Source organism: Hemibagrus wyckioides, linkage group LG20, assembly GCF_019097595.1.
Source record: "Hemibagrus wyckioides isolate EC202008001 linkage group LG20, SWU_Hwy_1.0, whole genome shotgun sequence".
Taxonomy (NCBI): domain Eukaryota; kingdom Metazoa; phylum Chordata; class Actinopteri; order Siluriformes; family Bagridae; genus Hemibagrus; species Hemibagrus wyckioides.
In genome coordinates this window covers 9,744,285-9,767,428 of record NC_080729.1, presented here as the reverse complement: position 1 = coordinate 9,767,428, position 23,144 = coordinate 9,744,285, and the positions used below count along the sequence as shown (strand labels likewise).

The following is a 23,144-nucleotide window of genomic DNA, read 5'->3' as shown; positions in this document are numbered from 1 at the left end:
TCTTATTTAATTTTATTTATTTCTAATTGGTTTAATTTAATTTAATTTAATTTAATTTAATTTAATTTAATTTAATTTAATTTAATTTAATTCCAGTCACTATGACAGAGCCATTTTAAGCAGGTTAAAGCAGTTACAGAAGATGAATGGATAAATGGACACGCTTGAATTAAATGATCGTTTTCATTAATTAAATAAATTGTAATAATAAATAATCTCTAATAAATGTGTACAGTTACATATGTATGATATTACTTGTTGAAATGAATGGGTAAATAAAATTCCTGTAATACTATTACTATTCCAGGTTTAATCTGTTTAATCAGTTTCATTTGGACCCAATTATAAATGATTTACTCAGTTTACACTAAACTATTATACATCTGTTGTTCCATATTTGTGGAGCAGCCTGGCATAAGATTGTCTAATTTCACCCGGAAGTAAAATTCGCCTATTTGTTGGTGGCGCTGTGTTGCAGCCTGACAACGGTAACTACAACAAGCCGTTTGTGTTCAGCATTTCCATAGGAGCTAGCTCGCAGAGTTATATTGTTAAATGTTGTCTGGCTAATTCACGTTCGCATCTCTAAACTCAGTTGGTTTTCAGTATAATAAACTGCAAACCCCGGCTCACAACATTGACAGCAGTAACCGCCTGGGTGGCAAGAAGAACATGGCAGATGATGGTCGAAGGGAGGACGAAGATGACCGGAGTCCTGGATTACAGCACCAGATGTTTCTGATTATGGAGGACTTGTTAGATAAATTAAAACTATTGGATTATGAAGAACAAGTCCTTGTGAAGCACAACATGAAACCTCTATCCAGGTAAAGTAAGACCTCTTCTTTAACTGGCTAGGTTTATCTGACGCAAATGGCACTTACATTATTTATTAATAGTCAAGGTTTTTAATCCAGATGTTGTGATTGTAAGTGTCATTGGCATGTGTGAGGGACCGAGTGTTAGTTATTTCGTTGTTTGTTGTTAGTGATGATATTCTGTGCACTGAAACCGTGTGTCGAGATTAATGTTGTCAATTCTATCGTTAAAACACCATATATTGATTAGAAAATGCACACACACACACATATATATATACACTATATTGCCAAAAGTATTCGCTCACCCATTCAAATAATCAGAATCAGGTGTTCCAATCACTTCCATGGCCACAGGTGTAAAAAATCAAGCACCTAGGCATGCAGACTGTTTTTACAAACATTTGTGAAAGAATGGGTCGCTCTCAGGAGCTCAGTGAATTCCAGCGTGGAACTGTGATAGGATGCCACCTGTGCAACAAATCCAGTCGTGAAATTTCCTCGCTCCTAAATATTCCACAGTCAACTGTCAGCTGTATTATAAGAACGTGGAAGTGTTTGGGAACGACAGCAACTCAGCCACAAAGTGGTAGGCCACGTAAACTGACGGAGCGGGGTCAGCGGATGCTGAGGCGCATAGTGCGAAGAGGTCGCCAACTTTCTGCAGAGTCAATCGCTACAGACCTCCAAACTTCATGTGGCCTTCAGATTAGCTCAAGAACAGTGCGCAGAGAGCTTCATGGAATGGGTTTCCATGGCCGAGCAGCTGCATCCAAGCCATACATCACCAAGTGCAATGCAAAGCGTCGGATGCAGTGGTGTAAAGCACGCCGCCACTGGACTCTAGAGCAGTGGAGACATGTTCTCTGGAGTGACGAATCGCGCTTCTCCATCTGGCAATCTGATGGACGAGTCTGGGTTTGGCGGTTGCCAGGAGAACGGTACTTGTCTGACTGAATTGTGCCAAGTGTAAAGTTTGGTGGAGGGGGGATTATGGTGTGGGGTTGTTTTTCAGGAGCTGGGCTTGGCCCCTTAGTTCCAGTGAAAGGAACTCTGAATGCTTCAGCATACCAAGACATTTTGGACAATTCCATGCTCCCAACTTTGTGGGAACAGTTTGGAGCTGGCCCCTTCCTCTTCCAACATGACTGTGCACCAGTGCACAAAGCAAGGTCCATAAAGACATGGATGACAGAGTCTGGTGTGGAGGAACTTGATTGGCCTGCACAGAGTCCTGACCTCAACCCGATAGAACATCTTTGGGATGAATTAGAGCGGAGACTGAGAGCCAGGCCTTCTCGTCCAACATCAGTGTGTGACCTCACAAATGCGCTTCTGGAAGAATGGTCAAAAATTCCCATAAACACACTCCTAAACCTTGTGGACAGCCTTCCCAGAAGAGTTGAAGCTGTTATAGCTGCAAAGGGTGGACCGACGTCATATTGAACCCTATGGATTAGGAATGGGATGTCACTCAAGTTCATATGCGAGTCAAGGCAGGTGAGCGAATACTTTTGGCGATATAGTGTGTAATATATATATATATATATATATATATATATATATATATATATATATATATATATATATATATATATATATATATATATATATATATATATATATATATACTCAAAAGTTTGGGATCACTTGCATATTTCAGCTTGATTTCAGCTACGGAGGAAGACTCCATCAGCCAATCCATCTTGTGGGAGGTGCTCCAGGTAGCATGGGGTGAAATCTCATCAGATTATTTGAAAAATTGACAGCTGTAATGTAGTGCCCAGGCTGTAATTGCTGCAAAAGGTGTTTTTTTTTATGAAGGCAAAGCTTGAATTAAATCAAATTTTAATTGAATTAATTAATAATTGAATTAATTAATAATTAAATTAAATTTCCATTAAAATCATTCATTCTAACTCTGACATGTCAGCATGTCCTGTTCTTTTGCTATATTTTCTATTCAGACTAATTTTGTGTGTTTCCTTGGAAAACAATACCTTTTTTGAGTGATCCCAAAACGCTGGGATCACTCAAAATGCTGTGTGTGACAGGTCACCTCTAATAAACCAGTAAGGGCTGACAATCAATCTCAATGATTTTAAAATCATCACAGTTATTTTATTCCTGAAGCATATACTGAGAAATGACTGTAAATCTTTAATACAGTTGATTTTATGTCCAGAACAGTGGTGTTTCCCCACAGTTCCCCAACATTAGGATTATAGCACAATAACTAGGGGAGAGTGCGGCACAATCTAACACTTTTAGTTTTCTATATTTTGTGAAAAAGTACTTAGGATTCAAAGGCATAGGATTTTTCCATATGTCTGGTAAAAAACAAACTTATAAATAAGAGCATGAGGCAAATGTGTTTTTATTTGTTTGTTTGCTTATTTACTTATTGCTAAATTAGCTGTGAATTATATTTGACATTGATGATCCTTTCACTGTTTTAGCCACCTCCTATGACACGTCATAGTACATGGCAGATGCTGTCTAAGGGTCAGGGCTAAGTACCTGATTATTCAATTCTGCAGGCTGTGTATGCAATTACAGACTATGTAGAGCCTATAGATTAAAATGATACTACATTTGGCTAGTTTTTAAATGAACACTAAACACAGAACTGAAAATTAACATCTGTGTGAAATTTTACTTATGCTTTGGTAAAATGATCTTTCCTTAGTGTGATTATAAAAACCAGTAAAAACAGATTTGTTGTACCAGTGTACATGAAAATCACTGAAAATTGACCAGTGATTTAAAAAAAAAAGTTGTTGTTTGACATATATAATATGACACTACATAAACAAAAATTAAAAAACTAAACAAGTAATAAAAAGTAGTCAGAGTCTGCATATCACTGAGCTTGGCTGTCTTTGACATCATGCTACTCAGTAAAATAAAGATGGGCCAATTTACTCGCAGTGTACAGGGACACATCACAAGACCTGTACTTGTAAATAGTCTTGCTGTGAAGGCAGAGTACACAGTGTCTTCTCCCAGCTGAGTCTTGTCTCTCTGGGCAGTGCACAATTGCCATCACTTTACTTACAGCTGCAGCCTCCACCAGCTCAGACTTGAAGTGAATGAGTCTTTATGGAATCCTAAACGATTTATAAGGTGGACATATTTGTTTTATCACTTTTAGCCATCTGGGGTTGCACTTTCCAGATTGCAACAGGTTGAACATACAGTCTTTGGTGATTTTATCAGCTCTGGTGTAGAGAGAGGAGAGCAGACATCAGTATAGTTTTAACATAAATTTCTTTCTGCCAAAGCAATCATATTTTCAATTCAGAAGACCAAATCTCAGTGTATTGAGAGTTCTGTATAAACTGGAGTCTATTGTGTGTAGTGTGTAGTGTGTGTTTTATTGTACAGTCCAGGACAGAGAGAAGAGTAGTGTCAGCACTGACTTCTCCCACCCCGCATTGAATTAAAGAGTTGCATGGCATGGGGGAGGAACGACCTCCTCAGTCTGTCAGTGGAGCAGGGTAGTGACAGCAACCTGTCAGTGGATTGTCCATGATGGACAGGAGCCTGCTCAGCGCCCTCCTCTCTGCCACTGTCAGGCTGTCCAGTTCTGAGCCTACAGTCGAGCCCGCCTTCCTCACCAGCTTGTCCACACGTGAGGCGTCCTTCTTCTTTATGCTGGCTCCCCAGCACACTGCCGCATAGAAGAGGGCACTCGCCACAACAGTCTGACAGAACATCTGCAGTAGCTTTTTGCAGATGTTAAAGGAAGCTAGCCATCTTAGGAAGTACAGCCGGCTCTGTCCTTTCCGGATGGCAGTCCAGTCCATTCTTTCGTCCAGCTGTACTCCAAGGTACTTGTAAGTCTTGACAAACTCCACACAATCCCCATTGATTTTAACAGGCTCAGCTTGGGCCTCCTAAAGTCCACAACCATCTCCCTGGTCTTTGTATTGTTGAGGTGCAGATGGTTAACGTCACACCATGCAACAAAGTCCTGTATCAGTTGTCTGTACTCTTCCTCCTGTCCCTTCCTGATAGGTCCGGAGAGCAGAAGCTGTCAGGAATGCTGGTATCTCAGAAGTAGCATGTATAGCTCAAAAAATAGAGACCGAGAGAGAGAGAGATACACAGTGTTAGGCGTTTGTGATGATGTGATGGTTAAACGCACTCATTTCCATTCTAAATGCAAAAAAAAAACAATGTTGCATCCAAGAATGTACTGCCATACTATATGCTAAAATTATTTTACCTACAACCTGCAAAAATGTAAGGACCAAGTTTCTTAAATAACTCTTTCAAAAACTATTTTTAGGAACACATCATTCTGCCAAGAGAAATTTGGAGATTAGAAAATGCAAAACTTCCAGGGATTAACTCTGATGGACTATGTCTGTTTGAAAAGTTTATGATTTGTAAAACCAGAAACAAACTGTATTTTCTTCTTTGTATATAAGCAAGGACTTTAACTTTTATAAAAATGTGCTCTGTACTCATGTTATTATGAGAATGTGTGATTTGTTCACACAGCAGGGGGCATACACCCCTCCACTTCCCATGTCTTGCTTTCCAGCAGCTAAACACGATCACAATACTTTACGTGCAGAAAGCCAACAGTGTCCTGGCTGATCAGACTTAATCACAGATCAAATATTTAATTTATTTATTCTGATTTGAATATGTCAGAAAAGTTGATTTCCAATCCAAAGTGGAAATGTTTGATATCCAATAATAGAAAATCAAAGAAATTCCACCTGTCAGTGTGTGTTTCACTTGTTCTGATACAGTTACCACATATTTGGGAATTTTTTTCTGCCAATTATTTTGAGCATGGTGAACCATGGTAGTGGTAGTGAACCAATAATGCAATGACAGTTTGCACTCTGTACCTGTCTGGGCAGTATAAAATGAAAATCGTAAGGGAACCAAATGTACAACATGGACCAAAATACAAATGTCCAGAGTTCCTCGTCTGCTAATGGATAAGAGAACTCATAACTGTCTTGTTCAGTGCAGGAACTGACTGGTGAATAACTGCTAAATCTCTGTTATCCTGTCCTGTATTTGATTTTAAAGTCCCTTTGCCTTCATGCTGACATGGAAAATGTACATTTTCAGATTTCAGTGCATGCATGATATCGGCACATTGTACAAAATTGTACCAAAATCTGACCACTTCCATCTCATTCCTTCTTATTTTGCTCCTCTTTATCTCTCTTCCAGGTATTATTTTGTAGCAAGTTCATACACACAAAGTAACCCTGGTGAACAATTCTACATGTTCAGTGTCATCGCAGCTTGGCTCATAACACTGTGTGGCCGGTCATTTGAAACACCACAAGAATATGATGACCCCAATGCGATTGTCTCAAACATCCTTACGCACCTTAGGGCGCTGGTCAGTTACTACCACACAAGAATACATGACTGTGTGTGATTGTATGTGTGAGAGAGTGAGAATAAGAAAGAGAGTGTACTTTCTTTATGACTTGATTGTTTATGTGGTTGATGTAGGGTGGGCCAGTTGAATTTCCTCCTTCAAAGCTGAAGTCTGGTTCAGGGGAACATGTGTGCTACGTCTTGGACCGCCTGGCAGAGGAAGCCCTGAATCGCAGACAGTTTGCCTGGAAGAGGTAAAGTACACTTGAGTGAGCTACAAGTATATTTAAGAAGCGCTCCTAATATTTCCTTCTTTGTCTCAGGCCTCTCTACCCATCAGAACAGTTGGAGGAGGAGTCTGTGCTGGGGGATGATGCTGAGCTCACACTCAGCAAATTGGAGGACTTGACTGTGAGACACACACACACACTCAAACAATGTTACACATACAGTCAGGTCAATAAATGTATGCATGTTGACAAAGTGATTGTTTGACAGAGTGATATTCTGGTTTACCATAGTATATTGGAATTTAAATTAAATATTGAATATGTCCTCAGTGCAGACTGACAGCTTTAGTTTGATAATTTGAGTGTATTGAAAGTAATGTGAATGGTGTAAGAATTTACAGTGCGTGTGTGTGTGTGTATACAGGACTACTTATGTAATCTACATTTACAGTATAGTGCTGTTTCCATTCCAGTATACTACTGTTTTGATGGGTACCACTGTAATGAGATTTTTTTTAGGATTTTTAGGAGACACCTTATTGTTTTGTTTAGACTGGAAACCAGAATATAGGTCCTACAGACTTGAAACTTGGTTGGTATCCTTAGACCCATCAGGAATGCTATACAATCCTCTCAAGTCTCAGATGACCTCCTAGCTATACTCATCATAAGACAAGGCATCCAGCAATGTCTTGCTGCTGTTGTGAGTTATGGAGGTTCCTGGATGAAATTTCTTATCAAGTAGTTCTTTCTGATCAAGAGGTCTTTTTGGTTGGGGAGTTTCTTTTGAAATTGTAATCTGTATATAAAACATCTTCCTCTCTCTCTGACTTGTTGTTCACTTCTGAAGACAGTTGCCCTCTGTCATGAAGCACTCATGGGCAATGCCCTGGGCGATGGATAAAGATTGCCAAATTCATGGTATAGCAAACTTCATGACCCTCTTTTCCCCTCTATACCATCTTGCAAAATAATAAACTAAAATTCTATGGGGAAAAAAATTATAAATTTATATCACCCATGAGTTCTGTGTAAGATTCTTGCAACTTTTTTATATGCTATATTTTTGACCAGTTGACCAACCAGCTAAGTTTCTTCTCTGGTGTATCTCTGCCAAGCCATAAATGCTTCAGTTCCTGCTTTAATTTCTACACAATTCAGCCAGTTTGGATGCAAATTCAATTTAATTTAAATTCCAATATGCTGAGGTAGACAGCTGAACAACACTACATATACAATACAGCATTAAATCCTGTCTGTTCATAGGAGGAGGCTGCTGAGTTTGAAGACGTTATTGATCTGGAGGAACTGAAGTCCAGAACTAGTCAGAGTGTAAGTTTAAGAACTAGCAGCATGTATTTCACGGTCTGAACTAGGAGACCTGCACAGGACTCTAATGAAACATGTTCTATGTTACTATGCAATCAGAATACTTACTCAGTCATAGTCTGGCGGCATGTGGTACAAGTGTTTATTTCTTGTTTAAGTCTTTTTTTTGTCAGGATGTTAATAAGCATCCACTGTCTAATGTTTTTAATCTGGTGCCTATATATAAGGAGAAGGCCGTAAACAGAACATTGTGGAATAACAAACTTTACTGTGATATGCATGAGAAGTCACCATTTAAATCTACAACCAGACAACCATCGATCAAACAAGACCTGAGCCTGTAGAGGGCTATTCCTCCAACATTTTCTTAAATATCAAGTAGCCTAGTATAATCAATGGTGTTAAAAGTTGCAAAAAATTAATAGGCCATTTTGAAATCCAGTCAGAATTTAATACAGGTGAACGATCTTAGTGTGATAAATGGAAGTGGGATGTGCACAAGTTTAATGTCTCATGTATGTAGTCTGATATATAAATGTGACATTTTAGTTTTTAATTAAAAATAAAATAAATCTTTGGGAAAATATGTTTGTAAGTGAAAATGTGTATGTGTAAAGGAGGTGAGAGGGCAGAGACCAGAGATGATCCTGGAGTCAGTGACCGATTCTGCAGAGTGGAATTTGGAGGTAGAGAGGGTTCTGCCCCAGCTCAAAGTCTCTGTCCGCACAGATATTAAGGTTAGAACATTTCCAGAAATCACATCTGACTTACATTGCAAAGAGTAAAAATAAATCCTCATGATAACATCATGAATCCCAAATATTTAAACATGGTATTTAGATTTGTTTTGTTTCATTTTGTTTTACACTGCTCAGATTAAATGCTTTGTCTAGGCCTGACAATCAAAATGTTTTAGCAGTTTGAAGTTTAGAGTTACTATAAAGTAATTATGGTTGTGGAAATAATTCAGGATTGGCGGTGCCATGTGAGCCAAATGCATCAACACCAAGATGGCATCAAAAGCTCTTTGAAAGAGGCCAAGGTATGTTGCACATGTTTACTTTGGGCTCAGTTTTGTGTATTTTTTCACTCAGTGCTATTGAACTCATTGAATATGTATGTTTCAGGCATATCTAGATAAACTGCTGGAAGAGATCAGCAAGACTCAAGAGAAAGTGAGCAGCAGAGAGAAGTATATCAACACACAGCTAGAACACCTAATCACAGACTACAGGAATGCACAATCAAAATTCTGTGAGGTAAAATCCTAAGCAAGGTAAACTTGACAGGGAGTAAAAATCTCAAATATTGGAGCAATCTGACTTGTTTTTTATATAATGCACAGAATATAATTATTTTTTAAAAACAAATTAAGCTTTCTTTATTCTTGGATGGCTTCAGTTTTATGTCACTGAATGTTTTTGTGTTTTCTGAATTGTGTCTCCTCAAAATGGCTGAAAACGTTTGAAGCATTTTTTATATGCTAATAGGAAGATTGGTATTGTAGACAGAGACTGCAATACTAAGACTAAGTTGTTGTTGACAACCCTAATTTAAATGCCAAAATGCTTTTATGTTTAGTTAAAAGGTTTCAAATTTAAGAAAATCAGATTTTAGCAACTAGTCTTTTGTGTCTAGTGTTCTATTTGCCACACATATACCAGTCAGCTATAACATTAAAACCACTGGCAGGTGAAGTGAATAACACTGACTGAACTCACATCCATGTTTTTAAATTACTTTAAACTTATTGTAACCTAGGATATGCAAATGACAAGTAGTAGATACTGCTGATCAGATACTGATACTTTACAAAGTATAGCTGATTTTAGATTATATGATTATATATTATATTTCTTTTGCAAATTAAGCTTATGTCACATTTTTGGCTTTTACTTTTACAAAGGTCTGCTTTAAGAATAAAAAATGCCACCTGTCAAGGAGTAGGATATATGAGACAATACTTGAACAGTCAGTTCTCAAAGTTATTTTATGATATGTTGGAGGCATGAAAAAATGGGCAGCATAAGAATCTGTCAAGGGCCATACTGTGGTGGCTTGATGACTGGGTCAGAACATTTCCAAAATGGCAGGTCTTGTGAGGTGTTCCCAGTATGTAGTGGTTAAGACCTAATAAAGGTGGTCCAAAGAAGGACAACCAATGACAGGATCAAAGATGCTCAATGTTCATTGATGTGAGTAAGGAGTGAAGGCTAGACTGTCTCTATCCCTGTTTCGATCCCTGTTCACTTCATACCTTATATATATCCCACCCCTTGACAGGTGGCATTGTATAATAATAGTGAATATAGTGAATATCCAAATAGTGAATATCAGCACATTAATTTTGTGTGTGTGTCTGTGTGTGTATAGGCCAAGGAGCTGTATCAGCAGGCCAGTGGAGGAGTGACTGAGAGAACTAGAACTATAGCAGAGGTGATAAATCCACTACTGATGCTCTCCCCTAACAGAGAAACTTCATGTAACCCACAAGTTTCAAAAATTGTCCTGAACATTTTGGTGCTCTACATTTCCTGCTCTATCACAGCCACTTTAACTCAGTAAGGGCTGATTAAGCTTATAATATTAATCAGATGTGTAAATACAGAGAAAACACTACAATGTGCATGGCAGGACGTATTCCAGACCAGACATTTTTGTAAATATTTTATTATATCTTTTCATGTGACAACACTAAAGAAATGAAACTCTGCTACAATGTAAAGTAGTGAGTGTACAGCCTGTATAACAGTGTAAATTTGCTGTCCCCTCAAAATAACTCAACACACAGCCATTAATGTCTAAACCGTTGGCAACAAAAGTGAGTACACCCCTAAGTGGAAATGTCCAAATTGGGCCCAATTAGCCATTTACCCTCCCCGGTGTCATGTGACTTGTCAGTGTTACAAGGTCTCAGGTGTGAATGGGGAGAAGGTGTGTTAAAGGTGGTGTTATTGCTCTCACACTCTCTCATACTGGTCACTGAAAGTTCAACATGGCACCTCATGGCAAAGAACTCTCTGAGGATCTGAAAAAAGAATTGTTGCTCTACATAAAGATGGCCTAGGCTATAAGAAGATTGCCAAGATCCTGAAACTGAGCTGCAGCACAGTGGGCAAGACCATACAGTGGTTTTACAGGACAGGTTCCACTCAGAACAGGCCTCGCCATGGTGTTGAGTGCACATGCTCAGCGTCATATCCAGAGGTTGTCTTTGGGAAATAGACGTATGAGTGCTGCCAGCATTGCTGCAGAGGTTGAAGGGGTAGGGGTTCAGCCTGTCAGTGCTCAGACCATACACCGCAAACTGCATCAAATTGGTCTGCATGGCTGTCGTCCCAGAAGGAAGCCTCTACTAAACATGATGCACAAGAAAGCCCGCATACAGTTTGCTGAAGACAAGCAGACTAAGGACATGGATTACTGGAACCGTGTCCTGTGGTCCGATGAGACCAAGATAAACTTATTTGGTTCAGATGGTGTCAAGCGTGTGTGGCAGCAACCAGGTGAGGAGTACATATGAGCTAATGCACATATGAGCTAATCTGAAGGCCACATTAAGTTTGGAGGTCTGTAGCAATTGACTCTGCAGAAAGTTGGCGACCTCTTCGCACTATGCGCCTCAGCATCCGCTGACCCCGCTCCGTCAGTTTACGTGGCCTACCACTTCGTGGCTGAGTTGCTGTCGTTCCCAAACACTTCCACGTTCTTATAATACAGCTGACAGTTGACTATGAAATATTTAGGAGCGAGGAAATTTCACGACTGGATTTGTTGCACAGGTGGCATCCTATCACAGTTCCACGCTGGAATTCACTGAGCTCCTGAGAGCGACCCATTCTTTCACAAATGTTTGTAAAAACAGTCTGCATGCTTAGGTGTTTGATTTTATACACCTGTGGCCATGGAAGTGATTGGAACACCTGATTCTGATTATTTGGATGGGTGAGCAAATACTTTTGGCAATATAGTGTATATAACCCATTACTTGAATATTTACAATGCCTCCTTCAACATGCCTGACAGTCATATAAGCAAGTATTCATGTGTCAAGTTTTCATAGCATCTAATGACATTTTTCTAACAATATACACAGATCAGTGAGGAGCTTGAGAAAGTGAAGCAGGAGATGGATGAGAAGGGCAGCAGCATGTCAGATGGAGGTGAATGCATATACCCTGTTACTGTAGATTTTGAACATTTGTTATTTTATATATATATATATGTATGTTCATTTGTACCCAGAAAAATTGATGTTTGTTTTTGTAGTTCCAGTAGTAAAGATCCGGCAGAGTCTGACTAAGTTAAAGCAGGAGATCCAGGAGATGGATGTGCGTATGGGGGTAGTGGAACACACACTGTTGCAGGCCAAACTCAAGGAAAAGAGCAACATGACCAGAGACATGCATGCCACACACATCACAGAGACTACTACACACACCTACTCATAACCACACACAGAATAGACACAATACATGGGAACAAATATAATATTAGCACCTGCAAAATATATTGAATATTTGTTGCTTTGGTGATTCTGAAGTGTTTTGCAGGGGGAAAAAATATTACTTTTATGCTTTTGACAAGTCCAGTATCAGCTGGCTTCTGGAGAACCTTCAGAATGTTATTCTGAAGACCATAATTCACTTAATGTAAGGCATTTACATTTTACAAAAACAATTAATGACATAATAAAATATGGTATCTGATAATGTGTTTATACAGAAAAAAATGATTGATATTTCTGTATGAATGAAACAATGATTCACATGCTCACTAGCTGTTATCTCTATATCACAACAGACAATTTTGCAAAAACAGACATTTGTAACAATCTGGTGTTAACTGTAACATTATGAACATTATCACTTCTCAAAACATTTTCAAAAATAAAAACATGTTATTCATCACTTCCAAGTATTACACATTTGAAGGGTGTGTGTGTGATACATTTGAACATCATATGCCTGAGCAAAATATGGAAATATGCACCAATCCAAACATTTGTGTGTTTTATTTGTTAAAAGTTACTGAATTAAGCAATGTATCAACTGAAAGTTTGTACGTTGGGGAACAAAAAGGTCAGAGGGGGGCGCAAATCGTTTCCAAGAGAAAACCACAAATACAGGTATTCACTTTGGCTACTCAGTTTATTTTGACAGTTTGCTTTTCAATTATAATGTGCATAAAAATGAAAAACCTATAAAAATGATATTTTTACATTTATTAAATTTAAAAAATAGAATAAAAAAATATAAAATAATTATAATTAAAATATTTTTAAAGCATGTTTATAGGGATTCTCCATTTGCATTTTCTTTTTGAGCTGGAGAGGCGGAGCTTAAGCACGCGTTTTATGTATAAAAGTTCAGACTAGTGGCGGTAAAAACGATTCTTTTTAAAGACTCTGGTTCCGTTGAGTCACTCACTGAAATTAATCGAGTCAGTGATTCTTTTATAGGCCTCGTTTCCTGTGCAAACTCTAATCATGCTGGGAAATAGTGGTGGATCTTGTCATCTGCTCTAAAAGAGGAGTCTACGGTCTTCAACCCCTTTGCAGTCATACATGGCTTCTGTCTTTGATTCCTCAAAGCTGGCGGAATAGACATTGGTTGCAGCCTCCTTGAACATGTACCACTCAGTTTGTAACTGTAAATCTGCACTCCCAAATAAGTCACATTCCAATGCAAATAAAGCAATAATGTATAAAGGGTGTGACAATTTTACAGTTTGCTATTTCTTACAGCCCAACTTGCTTACCAACTTATTACTAATGTAATAAACACAAAACAAGTATTTATTTGACCCTTTTTAGGATTCTGCACGTCCACCGAGGTCTTCATAACATCACATCATCCTCGTGCTTAACTCCCTAATGATTAAAACGGTGTTTATTTGTAGCACAATTATCCATACCCTCAAAAAAACAAAATCACATTTCAGTAAAAAAAAATTTTAAATCTTTTACAAATTTATCAATATATTTTAATACTGATTAACAATTAATAAAGAGAATAAACGCATACTTCTCTGGCCAGTTGTCTTTAGTTTTCTACACACTACATATTGTCAAACTATATTGTCGGTTCGTTAATCAGACCAAACAAAACATCAGGGTAAACAAAATGAAAATCGATGTGAAAATTCTTTTCTAAATATATCTAGCAGTCAGATGAGCCGCCTTCAGTTTATACATGAATATGATTGGACAAAGCCGAAACAGAAGACGGGGATTTCTACAGCTGCACAGGTTCATCGTTAGTCACTGAACAGCTGTATGATAAGCGGTTTTTGGAGCCCTGATCTACATCTGTACCCCCGCCCACAAGTTCTCAGTACGGTCCGGCTATGAAGAAATACTTTGCTGGGTCTGTTCTGGTCTGCTCGCGTTATGTTAACCCAGAAAAGACAAGACTCTTGAAACAGATCTGGACATACTAGAGGGAGTGAAAGTGTCCTGTAGTTGGTCTGGAATTTGGAGGTGAGATCGCAGCGCTCCACTATCATTTCAAGTTGCGACTGCTTTTCGTTTCCGCACAGGAAATCTGGTAAGCTGAGCTGGGCTATTATTGTTGTGTTAGAGCATGTCATGTACTGAAGTGTAAACTCTGTACATCAGCTAGAAGTGTCTTTTTGTGCTTTTGATACTCTTGCGATCTTTGGATTTACATATTAGTAAGTTCATAATACTATAAATAACTAGAAAATACAGTCTGTGACCTAGAGTTATTAAAGATGTTATCTTTATATCTTTACTCCACGACATTTTGTGCTGATTAGACTGTCTTACTGTTTATTGTGCCTTTGTTTTCTGCTAAATAAAAGTCTGTTTTGAGATGTGAAACACAGACACGCGAATTAGTAAGTTTTTTCAACCCTCAGTTTGCAAACTGATCATGTTTGGTTTATCATACTACAGCGCTAACACTAAAGCTGGCAGATTGTTTTGTTGTTATTGCCTGCTCCCTGATTATCCGCTTCAAATATTATTATTTGGCACAGATTTTACTCTAGATGCTCTTCCCGACGAAGCCACTCCCATTTTATCAGGGATTGAGCTGAATGGTGAAATGATACTGGGTGAACAGATTTGAATAAAGCCTATGTAACCAATGAGCTTCTGAATGCAGCAATAACAGGAAGTGGTATTGCTCCTCCCACTTTGCCAGCATCATCTCCAGTGTTGTCGGCCTTCTTTAGCTCCTCCCTTTTCCTGCTTCTTTGTGCTCTCACTCAAGCCCCCCCCCACCCCAAGACTTTTTCTGAATTTATTTTTAGATACAAAACACTTCATGGGATTCATTCACTCACTCCTCGGAAATGTGAAGTATGTTTCCAACAGATCATGCATGTTTCCACCATCTTCAGGCAAATCAGAAATTATGTAGTTAATTTTATTTTATGTAGTCCATCAGCAAAAATAAGTGAGAGGGAGATCTAGAAGTCACTAATGGTTCACACCCATATACAGTATGCTTGTACATCCTTTTCTAAAATAGTGGGCATCACTATGGTGTTCATCTACTTTTTTTCTGCTGGACAGGATTTCCATTAGATATTGGAACATGGCTGTTGTGACTTGTGCTCATTCAGTCACAAGCGTTAGTAAGGTGTGGGTGACCTGGCTCACAATAGGCATTGTTTCAGTGATTCTGTGTTTATGAAAAATGCACTAGTTTTTTAGCAAACGTAAGTATGGCAAAATATCATGAAATGGTAGCGATTTAATGCATTTCTCCCTCTGTGTGTGTTTGTGTGTGTGTGTGTGTGTGTGTGCGTGCGTGTGTGTAGATTAGATAAACTTGCCTGTGCGTATGTGTTTTGTAGGCTGTGCAGAAGTAGCACCATGGATATATTCTTCAGAGGAACTATAACAAGTTAGTACTCTCTCTCTCTCTCTCTCTCTCTCTCTTTTACATACAAACAGACACAGTTTGTGTATAGTATTAATGTTGTTATATGTCTATATTTGTTGTTTGCTGTAGGTTCTCCTATAAAAAACAGGAATACACTGAGGCGTCAGCCATCCTACAGGTACAGACCAAATACCATGTAATATATAATATATACACTCAATATATACACTCAGCAGCCACTTTAGGAACATATGTACCACTGCTTATTCTCTTACTCAGTCGTCCAGTCAGTTATATTTGTAAAATCAAATTTAAAAGCAAAACCTGAAATATTACAGGTATCCATAATACTTATCTGAAACACAGTTGGCAGCAATCTTGTATTTGTTCTGTCAAAGGTGTTAACAGCATCCAACTACAATACCCAGAATACAACATGGCCCACAGACATGGCTACCATGGATGACAACACCCCAAAAACACACACACACCCACACCTGGACTCATTCACTTATCACAGCCACACAGTATATAAGACTCTCACATCAATCAGTCATTGTACAGTAAATGTTTTGTGTTCTTTTACCAGTCATTACCAAATTTTGTATTTAGAAGCCTCTTCTGGTTATTCACATTTATATTTCTGGCATTTGACCGACACCCTTATCCAGAGTGACTTACTTTTTCTCTGATTTTCTGAGGGTAAAGGGCCTCCACTACCACATAGTTATGATCATGTTTATGGTTTTTGCTCATTGCTGATGGTACGGCACATGACCATTGTCTTGTTTTTGTCACATTTATGCAAGTTTTTATAAATAAATGTTTTGCTTACTTGCAGCTGTGTCCATATCTGTCACCCAGCAATTTTTTTCTTTTGACATAGAATGTCAGCTGTGGGGCATTATGTAGACAGATATTGAGCTGACTTTTGAAAAAAAAAGAGTTAATAAAAGTAAGATGATTTTTTTTTACACCTTTTTAATGATTTAAGATTTATGATGGGTTTGGTTTTATAAGTGCACTTTAGTCACAAAACATATTAGGAGCATATCTGCATGTCTATGTATAAGCTTTAGTGTTTGTTTGTTTTTTTCTCTTCCTCAGTTTTGACTCATCTTTCCTCTCTGATGCTTCTTATGAGTGCTTCTCCACCAATCCAGAAACAGGCCTAGTGCATGTCTGCCGTCGAAGTCCACGCCTACTTGCAAATGGCTACTATGTACTGACAGAAGACAGTGTTGTTACTGATGACCAGGGTAACATGACCCTAACTCCAACACAGACCATCGTTTCCTACAAAGAAAATCTTGCTCGGTCAGTAAGATTGAGAAACTGTATTTGAGTGTGAGTGAGGACACAGACAAAAGTGATAGAAATAGAGAGAGGAAGAGAAGACTGTAAACCTTATACTTTTTTTTAATGGGCCACCTCTCATAACTAGTACAAAGTTTTTTAAATGAAGTTTAGATATATGGTATTTGGTAGACACACTTATCCAGAGCAAATTACAAACACAAAAGGGTATTACATTTATACAAATGAGCAGTTGAGGGTTAAAGGCCTTGCATATGCAGCCAGCAAGGGCAGTTAGTTGTTCTGGGATTTGAACTCATGACCTTTCATTCAGTAGCAATAGCAAAGCCTGATTATGCCAAAAATAGAAATAGGAAGCACAAATGAAATTGAAAATAAAAGCACAAAGAGACACAAATAAGAATTATAAGTTATAAGACACAGGTGAGTTTCATCAACACATTACCTGCCAGTTCAACCCGCCTCCTCTTTGTAGGCAGCTGACACTTGACCATGCCTCCTGCCACAATAACATACATAGTGAAACTGAAACACTGCAAATATGGTGTTGGAGGTTTTACAGATATAAATGTGGGGCTGTTGGCTAGTCATCACTGATTTCCATAAGTAAGAGAAGAGTACTGAGGCTGGATGAGCTGTGCATTAATATTACAATCCACATAACATAATATAAAGAGGACAAATTGGTGCACTTCTTACTGACACATCTGTGACCAGGGTACCAAGCCCTTATAGTGTTTTGAGAGCCATGGTCCGCATACCACCACAAAGTACAAACTACATCCAACAGAAGTAACCGTCAACACAAGCTGTCTGAAAGGGATTTCTGGGTACTTACCCAGATTGTATGCAAAAAACATAAAAACTACAGCAGAATTAAATGCTCACATTAACTCAACTGTTTCCACCAAAACTGTTTGTTGGGAGCTTTATGGTCTGGCTGCTATAGCCAAACCTTTGGTTACTCCTGCAAAAAATGACAGCATGTAAGCTTTAACAAATTAATGCCTGTATACACTAAAGCTATATACTGTCATTTTTGTAGAAAGTAATTTTATACAAAACAGGAAGAGTATTCGAAGCCGTGGAGCTGGGTCAGGCATGATATGCCAAATATTGAACACTTATAACTGACTGAGTAAAAGACAAGGAAATTTTATGTGTGAGAATATCAACCCTGTTCTGTCTCTAGCTCATTGCTCTAGCAGAAACTATATAGTAATTCAACTCAAACAAAATGTTTCTCTCATTTCCAGTTACTCATTCAACTTATGTAATTTTCCTTATTATTTAACATTTTTGGAGCTCATATTACAGTTTTTTACATGCATTGTTGTATGTCTGTGCCTGTGGGGTTTTTTTCAGAATTTTCCGTCGGAGGCGCAAAACCAGAAGGTCATTTGCCACACTCTTCAGTGATGTCAGTCAGTCATTACTCAGTGGAAGTATTTTTGGCAGAGACAGCACCCTGTCCTCTACTGAACTGCCATCATGTTTGGATGTTAGCAGCAGCAGCATTGATGAAGACACCTCTGTCAGTTTTACATATGGTGAGGGCTTTGTTAATTATTTTATTTTTTTTATTAATTTTTTAGACCAAAGTGTGTGTAAATGTGTATTTTGGACCTGTGTATGTCTGTTGCAGATCCCACAGCAAGTGTGCCTTTTAAAGACAAAGAAACATTTTTACCAGAGGTGGATTCGCTTTCTGAAGACTGCTCTGCTCCTGTTTTGCCTGCTCAGTCCCTGAATAGTTTGATTGATGTTCCACCACAATGTAAATGTTACTGTACACCCAAAAATCCACCCTCAGGTGAGAGGAAAATGCTGTGCTAGTGTACATTTATATGTATGAATGCTGTCCTACTACCAAACACCTTTACAACAAATTACATTTATAATAATAATAATAATAATAATAATAATAATAGCTGAAATAACATTTCTTAAAATGTCAGTATGGTATAACCAAATTTTCAAAAAGACACACAAGCAATTCCCCTAAGGACCTCTATAGTACTGTAAGGTCTGGTCATCTCTGATATATCAGATGACCTTTTATGTCATAGCAAAGTTATCTTAAGTTTAACTCAAATGATATGTTCATATGAAATAATATCTGTTAAAAATAACTGTGTGCAAAAGGTAAGGGTTAAGGGTAAATTCTGATACATGTGTTCTTTATAACCTTTTTTGGTAACTTACTTATTCTAAGATTAAACTGATCTTAAATATGCTTGCCTGGACAACAAATATTTCTGCTCATATCATATTTCTGCTCATCATATAATTTAATTAGATCGAATTAAATTTAAGTACACAAGCTTATTTTTTGCATCCTGAATACTTTTTGAAATGATGTGCAACCACTCACAGCTGTATTCAGTCTACACTCACAACCTACGAAACTATGAAAACCAGCTGACTACAGTAAATAATTATATACAGTACCTACTAGCCTATAGGTGCTGAGATATCTCAATCCCTTCATTTGTAATGGATTTTACTGTAATATTGATCATTTGAAATTTATTTGTAGATGCTGTGTTTAGGAGAACTTTTGTTGTCCTCCTCTTCACACTGTGTATCTGTATGAACATATTTTCAAGGTAAGATCTAGAAAAAGGCATATATATTTATATTTATTTATATATATATATATATATATATATATATATATATATATATATATATATATATATATATATACACTATATTGCCAAAAGTATTCGCTCACCCATCCAAATAATCAGAATCAGGTGTTCCATGGCAACAGGTGTATAAAATCAAACACCTAGGCATGCAGACTGTTTTTACAAACATTTGTGAAAGAATGGGTCGCTCTCAGGAGCTCAGTGAATTCCAGCATGGAACTGTGATAGGATGCCACCTGTGCAACAAATCCAGTCATGAAATTTCCTCGCTCCTAAATATTCCACAGTCAACTGTCAGCTGTATTATAAGAACGTGGAAGTGTTTGGGAACGACAGCAACTCAGCCACGAAGTGGTAGGCCACGTAAACTGACCGAGCGGGGTCAGCAGATGCTGAGGCGCATAGTGCGAAGAGGTCGCCAACTTTCTGCAGAGTCAATCGCTACAGATCTCCAAACTTCATGTGGCCTTCAGATTAGCTCAAGAACAGTGCGCAGAGAGCTTCATGGAATGGGTTTCCATGGCCGAGCAGCTGCATCCAAGCCATACATCACCAAGTGCAATGCAAAGCGTCGGATGCAGTGGTGTAAAGCACGCCGCCACTGGACTCTAGAGCAGTGGAGACGCGTTCTCTGGAGTGACGAATCACGCTTCTCCATCTGGCAATCTGATGGACGAGTCTGGGTTTGGCGGTTGCCAGGAGAACGGTACTTGTCTGACTGCATTGTGCCAAGTGTAAAGTTTGGTGGAGGGGGGATTATGGTGTGGGGTTGTTTTTCAGGAGCTGGGCTTGGCCCCTTAGTTCCAGTGAAAGGAACTCTGAATGCTTCAGCATACCAAGACATTTTGGACAATTCCATGCTCCCAACTTTGTGGGAACAGTTTGGAGCTGGCCCCTTCCTCTTCCAACATGACTGTGCACCAGTGCATAAAACAAGGTCCATAAAGACATGGATGACAGAGTCTGGTGTGGATGAACTTGACTGGCCTGCACAGAGTCCTGACCTCAACCCAATAGAACACCTTTGGGATGAATTAGAGCGGAGACTGAGAGCCAGGCCTTCTCGTCCAACATCAGTGTGTGACCTCACAAATGCGCTTCTGGAAGAATGGTCAAAAATTCCCATAAACACACTCCTAAACCTTGTGGACAGCCTTCCCAGAAGAGTTGAAGCTGTTATAGCTACAAAGGGTGGACCGACGTCATATTGACCCTATGGATTAGGAATGGGATGTCACTTAAGTTCATATGCGAGTCAAGGCAGGTGAGCGAATACTTTTGGCAATATAGTGTATATATATATATATATATATATATATATATATATACACACACACACACTGAATCACTGAATTTTCTGGAGCTTTTTAGGTGAGGTTTTGTCAAAGAAGTCAAGGCTGCCATGGTATTTTTTTCTTGTCAATGGAAGACTTTCTGAGTAGCAATGCAATTATTTAACATCCTGACAGATATGTATGTGGCGGAATTGCTGTGGCAGTGGCTTTCCTTTTCCTGATATCATCTAAATGTGAGTACACATAACCAGCATGGCAAATGTACACACGTTATGCTTGACTTGTGATGCTGTAACATAAAACACACCACAGGTTTTGGTTGTAGGAAAAATAATTTGGAGGAACACTCAAGAGGACTGTATACAAGACTGTATACAGAACAGTATACATCACAAATACATAGACACATTTGGGCATCTGTCTGAGACTTTCTTTATTGCAATATCTCAAGAAGGAGTGGTCAAATGTTTGTAGGTTTTATGTAAAAATATTAGCATAACCAGCAGATTTTATTTTGGAATTGGTCAAGGTCAAATGCCTGAAAAAATGTCCTCAATAGCTTTCTTTACTGTTTGTCATACAGAGATGCATAAATATTTTTATGTATGTGTGCATTTGTCTCAGGTGGCTCTAAGCCTAGAACAGCACACACAGTTTGGACCAAGACTGAGGTGAGTTGATTTTAAACTCCCTTTATTTATAACCATTTATAGACTTGAGGTTAATTTGATTTTAAGTTCAATATGCATAACATTTATTAGTATTTTCCATTGTGAAACACGCTTTCCAAGCATGCTCACAAACACTTTGTCTCTTTTTTTAAGGATATCACATCAAGAAACGAGTGATGAAATACAACCAGCCACAAATAAGCAGAAGTGAATAATTGAATCTCAAGTAACTCAAACGTGCAAAAGCGCATCACTAATTGTATCCCAAAAGTATTAGTTTTCTAATGTATGTGATTGCTTGTCTTTGTTTGCTGTCTACTATTTATAAGATTTTAATGTTGCTCTCACAAAGCAACATAACAAAAAAAGTTACATATGAAGTCACTTCTACCTCTTCAATAACACGCTCAATACACAATTTTCCATTCTATGTCCTATTAAGTCAATTCGCTAACAGTTCCCACTGAAGAATCAATTCAGATTTTATTTTTAATTAGCATACAATGAAGGAACAAAGCTATGGAAGAGTAAATGGAAGAAAAAGACTATAATGATATTTATTTTCTATTTTTATTATCTATGTGTAGGCCAGTAGAATGGAGTTTATAATGTGTATTTTACTCTGTTTAGTAATAGTGATGATGGTGATGATTATTACTGGGTTTTTTTTTTATTAACAACAACAACAGCAAAATAATAATAATATCTTAAATGTTGTCTGTGAGACATAGCAATAGAAATGGTTTAGCTGCATCCAACTTTGCTCATTAGATCATTGTTATGAAAATTATCATGTTCAGTTGAATAGGATTTTGGCTCAGAAATTTACTGATCAGTGCCAGTGTTAACATCAGCATAAACAGTGTCTTTAATTGGCCTTCAGTGCAGTTGTGAGTAATGTAATTCGCTATTTTTTACAGTGAGAAATATTACATTATGTAAGAAACATATTGCACATTCCATAGAAGGTATAAATGAATCATAATGAGCACATCCTCTGGTTTGGTTAAATGTAGGCCATTGAGTTTTAACTGAGAGTTGTAATAACACAGCAGCAAAAATATATCTCTTTAATGAGTAGTGGGGGAGGTGTAAAGAATTGCTCCTTGATCATTATGTGCCTTTCCTCTTGCATCTTCAGGTACTCTAATTAATAGCTATGTGCTCAGATTCAATCCTAAACCCCTGCTGTAGGGTACACATGCTAAGTACAATGCAGTGATTGTCAGTGATGTTCAGTGACACAGACACTAGTCCTGCATGTACTGAATGTCAGTGACTAATATGAATAACATAATTGTAAATAAATTAGCCATAGATAGAGCTGAATCTTCAGACTTCTTGAGACATTGCTTTATTAGGTAAACCTCAATACTTGGAATGAGATTAAGGTAGAAGAATAATGCATAGCTCTGCAGCAGATATTCCATATTTTTACAACAAGCACTTAGGCCACACAAATATTGTGAATGAGTTATTAAACTGGATTTATTTTATGGCTCAACTGTGTGTACTGGATTGAATACTGTATAAGTTACTAGAATTATCAGTGATTATCAGTGTCATCACTTAGCTTAACCAAGTTTTTTTTAAAAGACATTTATTGTTAATTTTCC

The 23,144-nt window shown here is 38.0% G+C and overlaps 2 protein-coding genes across 6 annotated transcripts; both read left to right on the top strand.

Moving 5' to 3' along the window:
- Positions 1–452: 452 nt before the first annotated feature.
- Positions 453–12,645, top strand: ift57 (intraflagellar transport 57 homolog (Chlamydomonas)). Of its 2 annotated transcripts, XM_058418339.1 has the most exons (12): positions 705–827; positions 4,180–4,651; positions 6,021–6,195; positions 6,312–6,430; positions 6,500–6,587; positions 7,673–7,738; positions 8,353–8,472; positions 8,706–8,777; positions 8,863–8,994; positions 10,109–10,171; positions 11,832–11,898; positions 12,005–12,645. In XM_058418339.1, the coding sequence occupies exons 2-12, from the start codon at positions 4,557–4,559 to the stop codon at positions 12,184–12,186; spliced, it is 1,179 nt and encodes a 392-aa protein (XP_058274322.1). In that variant the 5' UTR covers positions 705–827; positions 4,180–4,556; the 3' UTR covers positions 12,187–12,645. The 2 variants fall into 2 exon arrangements, with proteins under 2 accessions (XP_058274321.1, XP_058274322.1); XM_058418338.1 differs by lacking the exon at positions 4,180–4,651 and having other exon boundaries at positions 453–827.
- A 1,327-nt stretch (positions 12,646–13,972) lies between these two features.
- tmem71 (transmembrane protein 71) lies at positions 13,973–23,032 on the top strand. Of its 4 annotated transcripts, none has more exons than XM_058418345.1 (10): positions 13,973–14,216; positions 15,563–15,612; positions 15,721–15,769; positions 16,699–16,908; positions 18,274–18,458; positions 18,554–18,721; positions 19,448–19,517; positions 21,032–21,090; positions 21,482–21,528; positions 21,682–23,032. In XM_058418345.1, the coding sequence occupies exons 2-10, from the start codon at positions 15,582–15,584 to the stop codon at positions 21,703–21,705; spliced, it is 843 nt and encodes a 280-aa protein (XP_058274328.1). In that variant the 5' UTR covers positions 13,973–14,216; positions 15,563–15,581; the 3' UTR covers positions 21,706–23,032. The 4 variants fall into 4 exon arrangements, with proteins under 4 accessions (XP_058274328.1, XP_058274326.1, XP_058274327.1 ...); XM_058418343.1 differs by having other exon boundaries at positions 13,974–14,216; positions 15,527–15,612; XM_058418344.1 differs by having other exon boundaries at positions 13,974–14,283.
- The last annotated feature ends 112 nt before the right edge of the window (positions 23,033–23,144 follow it).

What these genes read in the sequence shown, in the direction of transcription:
- tmem71 (XM_058418345.1), top strand. Translation starts at nt 15,582, where the DNA reads ATGGATATATTCTTCAGAGGAACTATAACAA. An exon ending in CTTCAGAGGAACTATAACAA is followed by an intron (nt 15,613 to 15,720) that starts GTTAGTACTCTC and finishes TGTTTGCTGTAG; the next exon opens with GTTCTCCTATAAAAAACAGG. An exon ending in AGGCGTCAGCCATCCTACAG is followed by an intron (nt 15,770 to 16,698) that starts GTACAGACCAAA and finishes TCTCTTCCTCAG; the next exon opens with TTTTGACTCATCTTTCCTCT.
- ift57 (XM_058418338.1), top strand. Translation starts at nt 673, where the DNA reads ATGGCAGATGATGGTCGAAGGGAGGACGAAGATGACCGGAGTCCTGGA. An exon ending in GCTCTTTGAAAGAGGCCAAG is followed by an intron (nt 8,778 to 8,862) that starts GTATGTTGCACA and finishes TGTATGTTTCAG; the next exon opens with GCATATCTAGATAAACTGCT. An exon ending in CACAATCAAAATTCTGTGAG is followed by an intron (nt 8,995 to 10,108) that starts GTAAAATCCTAA and finishes GTGTGTGTATAG; the next exon opens with GCCAAGGAGCTGTATCAGCA.